Source organism: Strix uralensis, chromosome 4 (assembly GCF_047716275.1).
Source record: "Strix uralensis isolate ZFMK-TIS-50842 chromosome 4, bStrUra1, whole genome shotgun sequence".
In the NCBI taxonomy this organism is placed as follows: domain Eukaryota; kingdom Metazoa; phylum Chordata; class Aves; order Strigiformes; family Strigidae; genus Strix; species Strix uralensis.
In genome coordinates, this window is record NC_133975.1 from 96,241,524 (window position 1) to 96,254,260 (window position 12,737).

At 38.9% G+C, this 12,737-nt stretch overlaps 1 protein-coding gene across 7 annotated transcripts in view; it reads right to left on the reverse strand.

Annotated features, from left to right (window-relative positions):
* ZFYVE26 (zinc finger FYVE-type containing 26) overlaps nucleotides 1–12,737 on the reverse strand; it is a 51,640-nt gene that overhangs the window by 11,840 nt on the left and 27,063 nt on the right. For 6 of the 7 annotated variants that reach the window (XR_012628889.1, XM_074868085.1, XM_074868089.1 and 3 more), the window contains 11 exons: nucleotides 12,630–12,734; nucleotides 11,878–12,000; nucleotides 10,991–11,167; nucleotides 9,581–9,827; nucleotides 8,375–8,473; nucleotides 6,540–6,697; nucleotides 5,447–5,616; nucleotides 4,144–4,172; nucleotides 1,874–1,995; nucleotides 1,562–1,782; nucleotides 794–941 (listed from right to left, as the gene is read on the reverse strand). Coding sequence is in view for 6 of the 7 variants with exons in the window: in XM_074868085.1 (XP_074724186.1) it covers nucleotides 794–941; nucleotides 1,562–1,782; nucleotides 1,874–1,995; nucleotides 4,144–4,172; nucleotides 5,447–5,616; nucleotides 6,540–6,697; nucleotides 8,375–8,473; nucleotides 9,581–9,827; nucleotides 10,991–11,167; nucleotides 11,878–12,000; nucleotides 12,630–12,734 (1,599 nt within the window). In the remaining variant the exon portion in view is untranslated. The remainder of the gene's footprint in view (nucleotides 1–793; nucleotides 942–1,561; nucleotides 1,783–1,873; nucleotides 1,996–4,143; nucleotides 4,173–5,446; nucleotides 5,617–6,539; nucleotides 6,698–8,374; nucleotides 8,474–9,580; nucleotides 9,828–10,990; nucleotides 11,168–11,877; nucleotides 12,001–12,629; nucleotides 12,735–12,737) is intronic. The other variant, XM_074868086.1, reaches the window with a different exon arrangement.

Genomic DNA, 12,737 nt, shown 5'->3' on the forward strand with positions numbered 1-12,737 from the left:
TTTTCTAAAGCGGATGATCTTTACAGAGCAGAATTCATCAGGTATGTGCTTTCAAAAAAGCAACAGAAGATGCTTCACAAACCACCAGCAATTTTTTTATTTCACATAACATTGCTGATCAAATGTATTCCTGATTTTCTTTAGTAGACCAGCTGCCTTTAAACATGAACCGTTTTATTCAAATAGGTCATCTATTCCTGCAGTTTACTACCCTTTAAAAATCCTAATCCTGTTTGTAGTATCATAATCCCGTTCTTAAACTGCAATGCCATAAACCAGGAGCTTACAAAATCCTGGGAGCAGGAGAAAGACAAAAGATGATAAACCATACCAGATGAGGTCTGATAGACAGATTTGCCACCACTGCTGATTTCCACTGCTGATTTGCCTTACTAATGTCTGCTGTGGGATTACAGACAAATGAAATCAAACACACAAGCTTCAGATAAAGTCCTGCCACTAAGCACATCTCAGCCCTTCTACTGGATGCAAGATTCCTCCATTTAATTACTTTCTTGCCGTTAGTCCATTCCAATTTCAATTGTACCAGCAGACAGGGCCCCTACCCTTCCCTTCATCAGTCTGTTCCACAACAAGAGGACTTTTCCATCTCGGAATTTTTTTTTCCAGTCTTCAGAAAATGATTTCTTCTTTGTTTAAAAACTTAATCTCAGTTTGTAACTGTTCAAATATTGTCTATTTCACACATCACATCCATCTAAACTCAGGAGGGAGAAAAACAAAAGCCACTAAAGAAGTGTTATTAACACTGACATCCCTTCATTGTCATTACCTCTATAGCTAGTTGATAGTACTCTGCTTCCAGAAGCTGATTTCTTAATCTTGTAACTGCTGCAGGGAGAAGAATCTGATCCAAAGATGGTATTGGACGGTAGGCAGCAGCAACCAAAATATTCAACACATCCACTTTGCTGATGTAGCTAGGAGAAAACAAAGAAGTTAAACAAATACATACACTTTCACCATTATCATACACTTAAAGAACTTTATGTCAAAGACAACTCTTAGAACAGTGGTTCCTAATCACCAGTACCCCAGGTTTTTCTAGTCATCATACTATCCTATTCAGATTGTATTTTATTTGGTTTTTTGCTACGTTCAGTGGAACACTGGCAGATGCTGACTGCAGACAGCAGCTATATGTTACCAAATCAAAATAGTACATGTGACATGTATATTACACCTGCCACCTCAAACTCTGTAGGACAAAATTCGAGGAAAGTGCAAAATGCTCATTCTCAGGAAGTGCAGGTTTAAAATCCTATATTGAAATACAGATTGAAAGCAGATACACAATATCAGAAGCAAAATATTTACCCCAGTCTTTGTGAATTATTTCTCCCTGCTCTGAGAATTTTCTCAGTAATTATTATGTAGTCATATTACTTGAATTTCTACTATTTGAATTCTTACATTATGAACTTCTCTTCTTGTTTAAAATGTCCACAGTACAATCACAAAAACCCTCCCACCCTCCACTCCCCAGTAAAAAAGGATAATGGTCTTGACAATACACCCTAGTGAACATCTGATAAATCACCTGTCACAGAGAGCTAGATCCTGGCTCCTTCCAGCTTTTACAAACATCATTTTGGCACTGAAGAGCAATTGTTTCATGATGTCCATAAGGAGACCGGCATCCACCTCAGGATTAGTGAGCCCTTGGGACAACTTGCAGCAGTGCTCTATCAGTTGGTGGCCACAGACTATGCTGTCACTGTGCAGGCTAAGGATGGCAATACACAAGGAAGAACTGGGAGCCTGACAATTTGAGGAAAGACAGACAGACATGGGTATTGAGGTAGTTCTCCAGGGAACGTCTTATACTGGACTCTCTTTCTCCAGATCTCACCTGTTCATAATAAAATTTACTGCGTACAATTTCATTCTCCTCTTCATTCAGGGAAAAAATCCATTCAAGCTCAGTTGCCTTGGGTATTCGCACCACTGTGGAATATTCATTATTAGAAGTTTCTGCAGCCAAAAACAAAACACCAGATAGAATCATTGTACAAGAAGCAACAAACCTGGCTAAGGACACATATTGCAGACACATAATACATTCCTATACTCTTGCAAAACAGTCATCTGTAATCTTCTCATTGTGCCACTTTCTGTCAGTATCACATGTCCAGCACTCAGATTACGGAAACACTTCCATTCCTCACCAGGCTGCCAAATTGCACCTAAACTTACTCTCAGTGTTACCAACACCCTGTCACCAAAAACTGGCTCCAGTAACATGTCTTCAAATGACAATCCAACTCTCACCCTACTGGACATCAAGCAGAGCAACCTCCTCTCTTTAGTCTTCCCTCAGGCAAGTTATTAAATATTCCTGAGTAGGAGGAAAGTGGAAATATGAGAGCTGTGGGTTACAGCTAAAAAGGGAAACTAAAGAACCAGTTGTAAAAGAAAGGGTAAATTGACTGAACTGTCTGCATCTTCTTTTTAGAATTCAGGTTTTTTGAACATATAGTCCAGCGGTTTTAAGACAAAAGGTTGTGAGAAGATGAGCTAACGTTAAGTTTTCATATAAAACAGTACTGCAGGAAATTGGAGGTTTGATCAAATGACTCAAGAAATTTCTTTTCTGTAAAGTGTCTTTTTCTTTCCTCCAGATTAAGGAAATTTCTGTTTTGAAATTAGTAACCCAGAATAGATACAAATCAAATCTTGTCCGTCATCTGAGTGCAGCTGAGAATGCACAAGCCCTCTGATGCTCGTTTGTGATTGTGGTTCCTGGCAGAAAAACAGTAGCCAATCTTACAATGCTAAGAAATGGAGAATAATGCTAATTTGCTACTCTTTCCCCTAATCAACTTCCCAACTTCCTCTCCTCCCTGGAAAAAAATTAAAATTGAAAAAAAAAAAAGTCTCAAAATTCACTGTTCTAGATTTCATAGAAGGACTGTTAGTGTTGAGTAAATCTAAAACTGTAGGATGAATTAAAAAAACCCCTAAAACCGCTATTTCTAAGTTGAACTGGAAACTGGTATAATTATAATAAACCAGGCCTGAAAATATTTGATAAGCCTTCTTCACTGTCTCAGACAAAATAGAAAAGCAGAATAAAGCACTTTCCCTCTTAAATCTGAGGATTTCCATACTTTTCTGTTCACTACTACTGAATGAATCATATCGGCCCAGTGATGTGTAGCAACGCTGCAGGCAAAGAGAAAGATCTAACCAGAAGCAGCAGCTCAGAAACTGCATTTCAGCTGTTTCAGTCCTGTAACAAAGGTAGCAGTAAAATAAACTTCCGTGAACAACAACAAAAAAAGCTCATATAGCCCATTATACTTAAAAAGGGACAAGTAAGGAAAAATATTGTCATTTGTTTTGCAGCACAAATGCAAATTTTGCATCATATTTCATATTACTGCTATAAGCACTTGAAATAACTAAATTTTGGTCCGCCAGAGTTTCACATCAGTGTAGGAAAATTTTGCAGAATCACCTTAAATGCCAGACTAAGCAACAAATAGTAAACACCTTCTGAGGAAAATGGCAGAGAAAAAAGTCAACTAAATTTTGTTATTATTCCCTAAGTGTTATGATACTAGATGTGGAAACTGAGGCACTGAAATTATGACTGTATTCACAAAACCAACAAAGGAGATGGAACTCAGGACACAACCAGACCCATGAGAGGGGCCTCATCCTGTGCTAGCCCCAGCCAGCACGGGGTATCAAACATCACAGCACATTGCAGCAGTATTCAGAGTTGTACTAATATGGTTTGTAAAAAGAGGATCACTCCACACAGCTCTGTAGTGGGCTAGTTAACTCCTACTCAGACCACAGCCTCTCACTGACTGTTTCCAGTTTGCAAAGTGCATCTCCAACTGTTGTTTTTCAGTTCCTTCCTTTAATCCCCATCCAGCACATTCAGTATTGGCTCAGAAATCTCTCCTAAATCTCAATTTCCACTCACAGAAGTTTGGAATACTCAGTTCCAGCCTGCACATGCAAAAAACATCAGTGATATTTTGTAACTGAAGTTTTGATCACCCTTCAGCTGCAGTGAGATATATCAGCTTCCTATCTCTAACTCTGCTGCTAATCAGGCACTTTAAAAAAAAAAATAAAATTTAAGTTTAACATTACTCCATTCCTTACCTTCCACTTGGTCCTGATCTTCTTTTTTGCTGTAATAAAATGACAGAAAGAAACATCATGTCTACTCCAGCACACAGGGGAAAATATAGTTTTAAAAGAGAGATCGATATGGCTAGCCTTTTCAGAACACTGTCTTGTAAAAATCTAACATCTCTCCCTCTCTGACCTCTCCAATTTATTGCCCTGCCCCAACCCCCTGCTGCCTGGAAATCTAAGATCCTGCTTCTGCACTGTTGTATTTCAACTACCTTAAGTGATTAGTTCTTATAACCTTCTGTAGGAATAGTACTGTTGCATACTTCATAAGCCAGCAGATGCTGAGAACGAGAAGAACTGCCCAGTATCAGAATATATCAGAGCTAAAACAAAGTTTTTGGCATCCAGGTCTCTGTCCTTAAGACTTAGTTGGTTTTGATATACAAATAGGACAAGTATAAAAAACCCCAGACACTTAAGCAATTAAAACATGACAGGTGGTATTCAAGCTCACTGCTAGGCTCTGCTGACCTAATCTGGTAGTGTAAGCAACCATTCCAATGCAAACTGGTTTAGCTAGTTAGAGGTGACTGCTTGCTAGGAAAAGAGGAAATGCAGCTGAAAGTGCAGCTGAAAAGAGTACGTCTTACTCTCTGTGATGCTGACAGGCCTGCTGATACCAGTATCAGCAGGCCTGACAGGGTCACAGAAAATAAAACTCACTCTTTTGAGCTGCACTTTTCACCAGCTGGCCTAACATACACAAAACGAGTTTTGGTCCAATTCTCAGCTTAAAGCAACGACATCACAAAAATTTGTTTCACAGCTGTCCCTTTTAACAAGGGCAGTTTCAAAGCCTATCTAATCATGAACTTGCTTTTGAACCCCCAAGGGTTCAAGGAGTCATAATCAAGGGACTGTGAAATAACATTAAAACACTGATATGTTCAGCAGAGCTGATCAACATGTGATATTAACCTAGAAGCCAAGTAAACTGCATAAAACTTTGTCACACTGTAGAAGTTTGTGCTGAATATGTTTTGCATCACAGCATTCAATTCTTAGGTTTAACGGTCAATCGGTGCTTAAAGAATTAAAGACTTTGTTGCCTGGCTCGCCGGTGTTCTTTCTAATACAAAAAGTAAACTGAGGCATACAGAACATCCCCACAGCTATCAAACCTGAAAATCCCAACAGCTGGAGGCCAAAAAGCTGATGTTATTATATTAACGAGATAAATCCAAATGCTTATTTCTCTCTCATTCCATTCATGTATTCTGCCATGTACATGAAACTGAGGTGAACTAGATAGAATGGAAGGACTTACACGCTTGTGTCTTGTACCAAGCCAGGCAGATGTTCTCTGTTGTAGTAGCTATAGCATTGATCGCATACACGAGACAGATTTTCTCTGCAAGCTTCTACTGCCATTTTCTTGGTGGAGCAAGAGCTGCACACCAGCCTGCCACAGCGTCTGCAGTGATGGCGCCTGTTAAACTAAGCAAAAAAGGTCATGAATGAGCAACAGTAAGAATTTATCGAAGTCCCCTCCTATATCTGCCTCCACTTATGAGTAAACTTACTCCATTTGAAGAGAGGAAACACCATGCATGATAAGGCTTTTCAGAACTACACAGTAATTCATTCTCACTGTTACAATTCCTTTACAGAGAGGGCATGGCAAAGAAAAAAAAAAAAACAAACTCAGAGGCAGGCATTTAAAACAAGTTTGCTGCAGTCTTGAGCTTTCCACTATTTAAATTGTCCCAGTTTTAATCACAGTGCTAACAGATCATCTCTTGGAAAAGTCAGAAGCCGTAGACTGTGTTTCTGACACCATCTTAGTAATTTCCAAATTCAGAAGCAACAGATACTTTGAGAAAACAGTACTGTTTCTAAGCAATAGCAGATAACAGACTGCCAGCACACCTGCAAAACTCAAAATTAATCTTCTCCCTTAGACCAGCAATGCAGTTGCTCAAGTACTCTGTGAAACAACAGGTTTTAGAAAAGTGTAACATCAACAAAAATTACATTTTCTATATTTGTAATCTGATTTATATGATACTCATGTTAGTTCTTGCCAGCCCAGTCAACTAGACAGCCTTTTGGAATATTAATACTGCTATTATTAAATATTTTTGAGATCTCGTAGTTGTCTCCTCTCTGATAACCAGATTTCCTCTTTAGGCTCTATCAGCTCGCAGGACTCTGCAAGGAGATAACTGTTGCCAGTCTCCTCAACTGCACTAAATAGAAACTAATGGTTAAATATCAAAGGACTGGCAATGTTGTCAGGCCTACACTGATGCAGACAAACCTGCTGAAGTAGCTAGTGATTCTTAGGAAACAGACTATGAGCAAGTATTCATATTAAGGTCACAGTCTAGGAATCTCTGTACTTTGATTCTGCTCCTTACCATAGTAAAGCGTTCAGTTTTGCAAACCATACATATCATTTCAGTGTCATCAGGTATCCATTGCTGCTTTGGTGGTGGCTTCTCAGGAGGCACAAATTCCTGAGGAAACAAGTTCTGCTGCAGACTTCTATCTCTGGGACTTGCAGATATGGTGACACCTTAAAAAGAGCCCAGCCAAGAAGAACATGGAATGGGATGTGAGCTGTTTAATGGAGTCTTGAACACCAGAAAACACTACAGACTTACAGAGGCTGTAAGACCTTTCTGGCTCACAAGATGACTACCATTATTTTTCAGCCAGGTATGGCAGAACAACATTGTGTAAGGAGTATGTATGCTTTAAGCTAAAATTGTAAGATTGTAAACTTACAGCAAGAGTACAGAGTTATTAATAGACCTTTACCATAACAATTAGAGAAGTATAAGACAACTTGTCAACATCTGTTCTTGTATCATAAGCAGTGACTTAGAGCAGGAAGAAAAAAAAAAAAAACCAACATACCCTGGTATATGGATACCAAAAAGCAATATAGCATAAAATATAATCTTAAGAATACCCAGTGTTGATATTCCTGAAGACTGAGATTTCTTTGTCATCTCAGGAGAGGTGTGGTATGGTTAGCAACAGCATATCCCTCCCTGTTCTGCTCCCCTTTACAACCTACCGTGGGGAAATCAGTTCAAAGAGGCAGGAGTTTAAGTCTTTGGCCTTCAGGATCTTTGACCTTGCCAATGAAACACTCATTGAAACAAGTTTACAGTATTAGACAAGCTTTTAGTCTATATCATGTGAGCCAGTTACACAACAGGCTAATTAAAAAGTTCAACATGTCATTGCAGCCCTACAAGCCCTTTTCTGTGTACATGAATACTAAACCAAAAAAGGAAAAAAAATTCCACTCCTAACTCATGCTCATCTAAGTAGATACTGGATTGCAAAGGAATATTAGAGGACAATGTATTCAAATTTTGTAACAACATATAGATATTAAGCTGACCATTATGAGAAAAACTGAAGATCTACACAGCCCAATCCAAGACACTGCTGTCACTTCATGTAGGCAGAGCAAGAAGAGTCTTCAGTTCAGGATGGAGAACCAGAGAACAGTTCAGACTCCCTAAACTGTAGATCAGGATATCACTGTGCAGCCCTAGTTCAGGCCCATCACTTGCTGAGAATCCCCAGCCTTGGAGGTCTGAGGCTATCCTTTGATAGTCATTTCCTGAGAGCACAGGTTGTGCATCACTCAATATACATCCTCCAAAAAGTGTGTCTCTTGCATTAGATGCTGAATGGAACCTATAGAAAGATTTGCCATTGTTTTTAAGCCACAAATACTCTTCAGTTGTTTTGGCTTAAGTTTTGTTTCTATTTATTTGTGTTTGAGGACTGTGAGTGGAGCCTTTCAGACATTAAAAGGTGTGCTATTTCCCTTAAGTCACAAGAGGGATCCTAGAAAAAAAGTAAATTCAAGGACCAAAAGAATGACAAAAAAAATACAAAATGAATGAGATGTCTACTGTAAAACCAAAGCTAAGATCTAGAAGAAAAAAAGTGACTGAGAATAGAACAGGAAGACAGGGAGAAGTACCACAGTGATGGGCTTCCAATTTTTCAGGCATTTTGTAGATACCTACCAAAAATCAAAACAAAGCCATACACTTCTTGTTCCCCTTTAAGTTTTCTTTTAATTGGGCCCAAAGCACACAACTGTAGAGACCTACTAACCCGCATTAAATGTGACCCAAGTTAGTATTAAGCAATGGGACATACACAGCCGATAAAACAAACAAGAACAGATTGAAAGAAAATGCCACCAAAGTCTTAATCTTACCAGTAAAGCTGACAGGAGATAGTTCCGATGATCCCGATTTAGACAGTGCTTCACACTCCAATACCTGGTTGAGACTTTCCTGGATATGTATCAGAGAATCTAGGACAAAGAGAAGAAAAAAAATAAAAATCAGAGAACAATACTGGTCATATATCTACCTGTTTTTACAAAGATTAGAGGAATCCATTCACAGCAGCAAGTAAGAATGTCAGCACAAAATGGGAGTAGCTACTAATTACAAATTGCTATGTTTTCATGAAAATTAGCCCACAATTCATGCAAAACTATAGAAAATTCAATGATCTAAAATACAGAGAAAGGGATCCTTATCAAAGCAGGATTAATACAGCAGAGAATAAGTATCAGATGTGAAAACAATTCGTTGACACCAGATGCTCATGGCAAATATTAAATGCTTCACATCGCAGTGGAAGGCACATACTTGCAAAGTTATAGGTCATTTGGCAAGAAAAGGTAGATAGTTCTGATGCTTTTGTTAGCAAGACCTGCATCTTCAAATCATGAAATAAAGTCAACATTTGAAAACAGGCATAAAGCAAGTTGGTACCATAGATGGAGGTATAAATAGACACAGATAAGTACACACACCATGAGCTTTTAGTACAGTGGAAAAAAAAAAAAAAGCACTGGACTTGATCTGCAGCACCCTCTGCTGTTCCAGTTCTAAAACCCCGAAAGGAGAGAACCAAATGCAGGAGAATCAAACACAACATGGATGAGAAGGGATTTGCAAACCAGGAGAACCATGCTGAGAATGTTACATAGAACTCCAAGTTTAAAAGTCTTTTATATGAAAAAAGGAACAGGACGCTGGTAGGAGGGAAAGACTATGGAAGATTAAATCCCCATTCTACTTGGGGGAAGATGCGGTTGGCTGCAGGTTTTAGAGCTGCTTAAGTTGACAGTGACTTTGTGTTAAACAGGAATGAAATAAAATTGAACTATATCATGTAAGAAAAGAGACCCCAAAAAGGAGCAACAGAGGAAAGCCCAAGAAACTTCTGAAGCTACTGGTCCTTGAGAACATCTATTTACAAGACAGGCAAAGACTTTAAGAACAAATTCCGGGCTAGAGGGAGACTGGAGGCACACATCTAAAAATGTTGTGACAATTGGCGAAACAATGCTGGGGGGAAATTGGCCCTTCTTTCCCAAGTGAAAAACAGCATTCTCATGGAAAGTCACCTGATCTCTTTTCTTTTAATGCAAAAGGGAAGTTGAGAGCTTTTTCTGCATACTTTGAGAGCAAATTGTCAATGTCTTCTATGGTAAAACCAATTTCCTGTCCTGATAAGAGCTGGTGCAGTGTCTGCACAGCAACAGCTACCCAGTCCACCTTCATATTCATGAGGAGCTGTTCCAGCATGAGCAGTGGCCTGGAGGAGAGGTGGAAGTAGTTAACACGGGAAAGCTCAGGCAGAGTCAGCAGCACCTGAGACACAAGGAAAAAAGCGTATGTTAAAATTATACACCTTCAAATCTGTGTTTCGGTGAGATTAAAGACAAGAAACTAGCACAGTAGCTTATGCAGAGAATGTAATAACAGAGGCCAAAAAATGGAGGTGGGACTTCTCAGACCTATTCCTACTTCTATTATAGAATTTCTGAGGGGATTTACAGAAATTGCTTAGTTTCCACTTTCCCATTCTATAAAACACTGCCTCATGTCAGAGGCAGTTGAAGAGTGGAAAGCATTTTGTGACCCTATGACAAATATGTTGTAGCAGGGTAGAGAATATTCTCTTATTAAAATAAGCTTATAAAAAGAATATTAGCCCAATCATTATCCTTCCATCATCTGAGGAAACATCAAGAAAAGAGCAATTCTCCTAAATATGGACACTTTTCAAATTAAATCATGTCTTCAAAAGGGACAATTAAGGAAAGAGGAAGTCCAGCAAAATACTGTTGTGGCACACACTGGAGCAAGCTGCTATTTGTAGTCCTATAACAAAACAGACATTACCAAAAGCACTGCATTTTGTTTACATATAATGCATTCGACTAAGATAATCTACTGGTTAATGCATCTATTCCGAGGCTGAGCACAGAATCTGTATGACTTCTGTAAAGGCAACGGACATCCAAAAAGAGGAGTGATACTGTCTGCTTTCGGAAGGCACCTGGGAGAAACATGCCATGTAAGTGTCAAAGTCCTCCATACAGGTGGGCATATGTAGGACACCTGGTGTTACTGACATAGAGAGCAAGTTGAGGATGCCTGCTTTTTCACTTGGGACAAAGATAGCAACTGTCCTGATAAACACCACAATTTTATTTTATTCCACCACCTCCCTCTTTTAGCCTGTGTGTTCCTCTACTCCCTACAGCTCAAACACAAGACTGCTCTGCTCGTATTAGTAGCTACAACCACATCAGAATATAGCAACTGCAGAGATGGAGAAGGGGAAGAAAAGTTTTTAGTCTTCTCTAACTTTCCTTTGGATCCTGAGACTCAGGATCTTAGACCTGATATGGTGAGAATGCTCTGGTAAAATCTACAGACTTTATATATTATGTATATATTATGTATTATAAAATTACTTATATAATTATATATTGCCATTAATCCCACAGTGGAAGAGTTTAACTCACCTTTGATCCCATATAGAGTGCCTGAATTTCATTACGGCGTGCTGTTGTCAGATTTGCATAGAAGTGAGCTGTGAGGTAATCAGCCAAGAAGTGAGAGGCTGCCAAGTTCGGATGCTGGTCAAGGGACTGCTCACTGATGGCAAGGCAAATACCAGGTTCTTCAATTCTTTGTAAAAGCTACAAAACCAAACAAAATACAGTGAATCCCTACTACATTCCTGGCAAGTGGCCTTTATAACGGGCAGTCTGTGAGTCTGTCCAGCAAGCAAATTAACTTGCACAAGTGTCTTACATACACAAGGGTGATTTAGATAATGTATTTATCGACTACTCATTGCCTATTGCTCCATTTATTAATCAAAATATTTTTAAAATTAAAGTAAGCAAAAAATTAAGCAAGGAATGGGACAGAAGGTATAGTGATCAGAAGTCTCCACTTTGTTTCCAGAATACCTTCAACACTACATAGTCTGAAAGAGCCTGCACTTTACACTCTCTGTTATTAGCAACAGCTCCATAATTACTAAAACCAGAAGAATTCACACTTCACTAATTTGGGCACTGAAGCCCAACTGACCAATTTCTGTTATAGTTTCACTTCTGGTTCTTCTGCTTAAGCAGCACAAGTGCTTCATTATGATTTTTCAAATAAAAGGGGCCTTTCATTTCCATGTGCATGACACTGTGCTATTAGGTCCAAGACCTAAGCACGATTTTCACTTAAGCAGAACAGGGCAGAGCCAGGATCCTGAAAGCATATCTAAGCAAATGGCATCTCTTAAGGGAGGAACCAAAAAAGCCCATGAGAACACACACAAAGGATGCAAGGAAAATGTTCTCAATGTATTTGACCTATGGATGTAAGGTTGAAAGAGTCTTGCTATTACCTGCAATGCTTTTTCCATGTCTCCCACCTCCAGTAAGTGGAGAAGGTGCTCACGGTGAAGGTTGATCAAGTCTTCTCTTGGGACAGGATACAAGTGCCCCCATTCCTCACACAACTCATAATCCTAAAAAATTAAAAAAATGAAAAAAAGTGAAAATAAAAGAAGGATAAACTCTACCCTCACTGATACAGCTGTTTCTCCCAAAGTTCTGATCAACTTCTCAAGAAATTCTGTAGCTTAGACTCCTCTCCCACATGCAAAAAGTAAATAATTACATTGACAAGGGGAAGATGATGATAGTCATTTTTGTCAGTCACAGCCTGCATTAAGAATACCTTCTGATCTCGCAGTAAGCAAGCTGGCTTTTTAGAGAGACACTTTTAAAGCCAGTCAGATCTACAGTATTAATACTTAGATAATAATCAAGCCTGTATTATGGCAAAAGCCACGCTACTAAATTCTTCCAAATTCCAAGAGAAAAGAACCGGTTGTATCTCAGAGTAAGGGTTATAACTTAAACTTAAGGATTATCAGAGTAAGAGTTATAACTTAATTTTAAGGATTATTAACTACATGTATATCTTGACGTTAAACACAGATCTGTATTTGTTTCTGTAGCACAGAACTGAGTAAAGGAATCCTTCCTCCCAAGGTAATCTCCATTGATCGCTGTTTTAAGATGCTACTTCAACAAATCTATCTATTCAAAGTTTAACACATTCTACTTCAACAAAATTCACACGATGCCTCACCTTTGCTTTCAGAATGATACTCATGACAGCCTGGGGGTCATCAGTGCAGGCTTTTTTCAGATCCTGCCAGTCATTCCACAATTGTTCATTTTGCACATTCAGAATCTG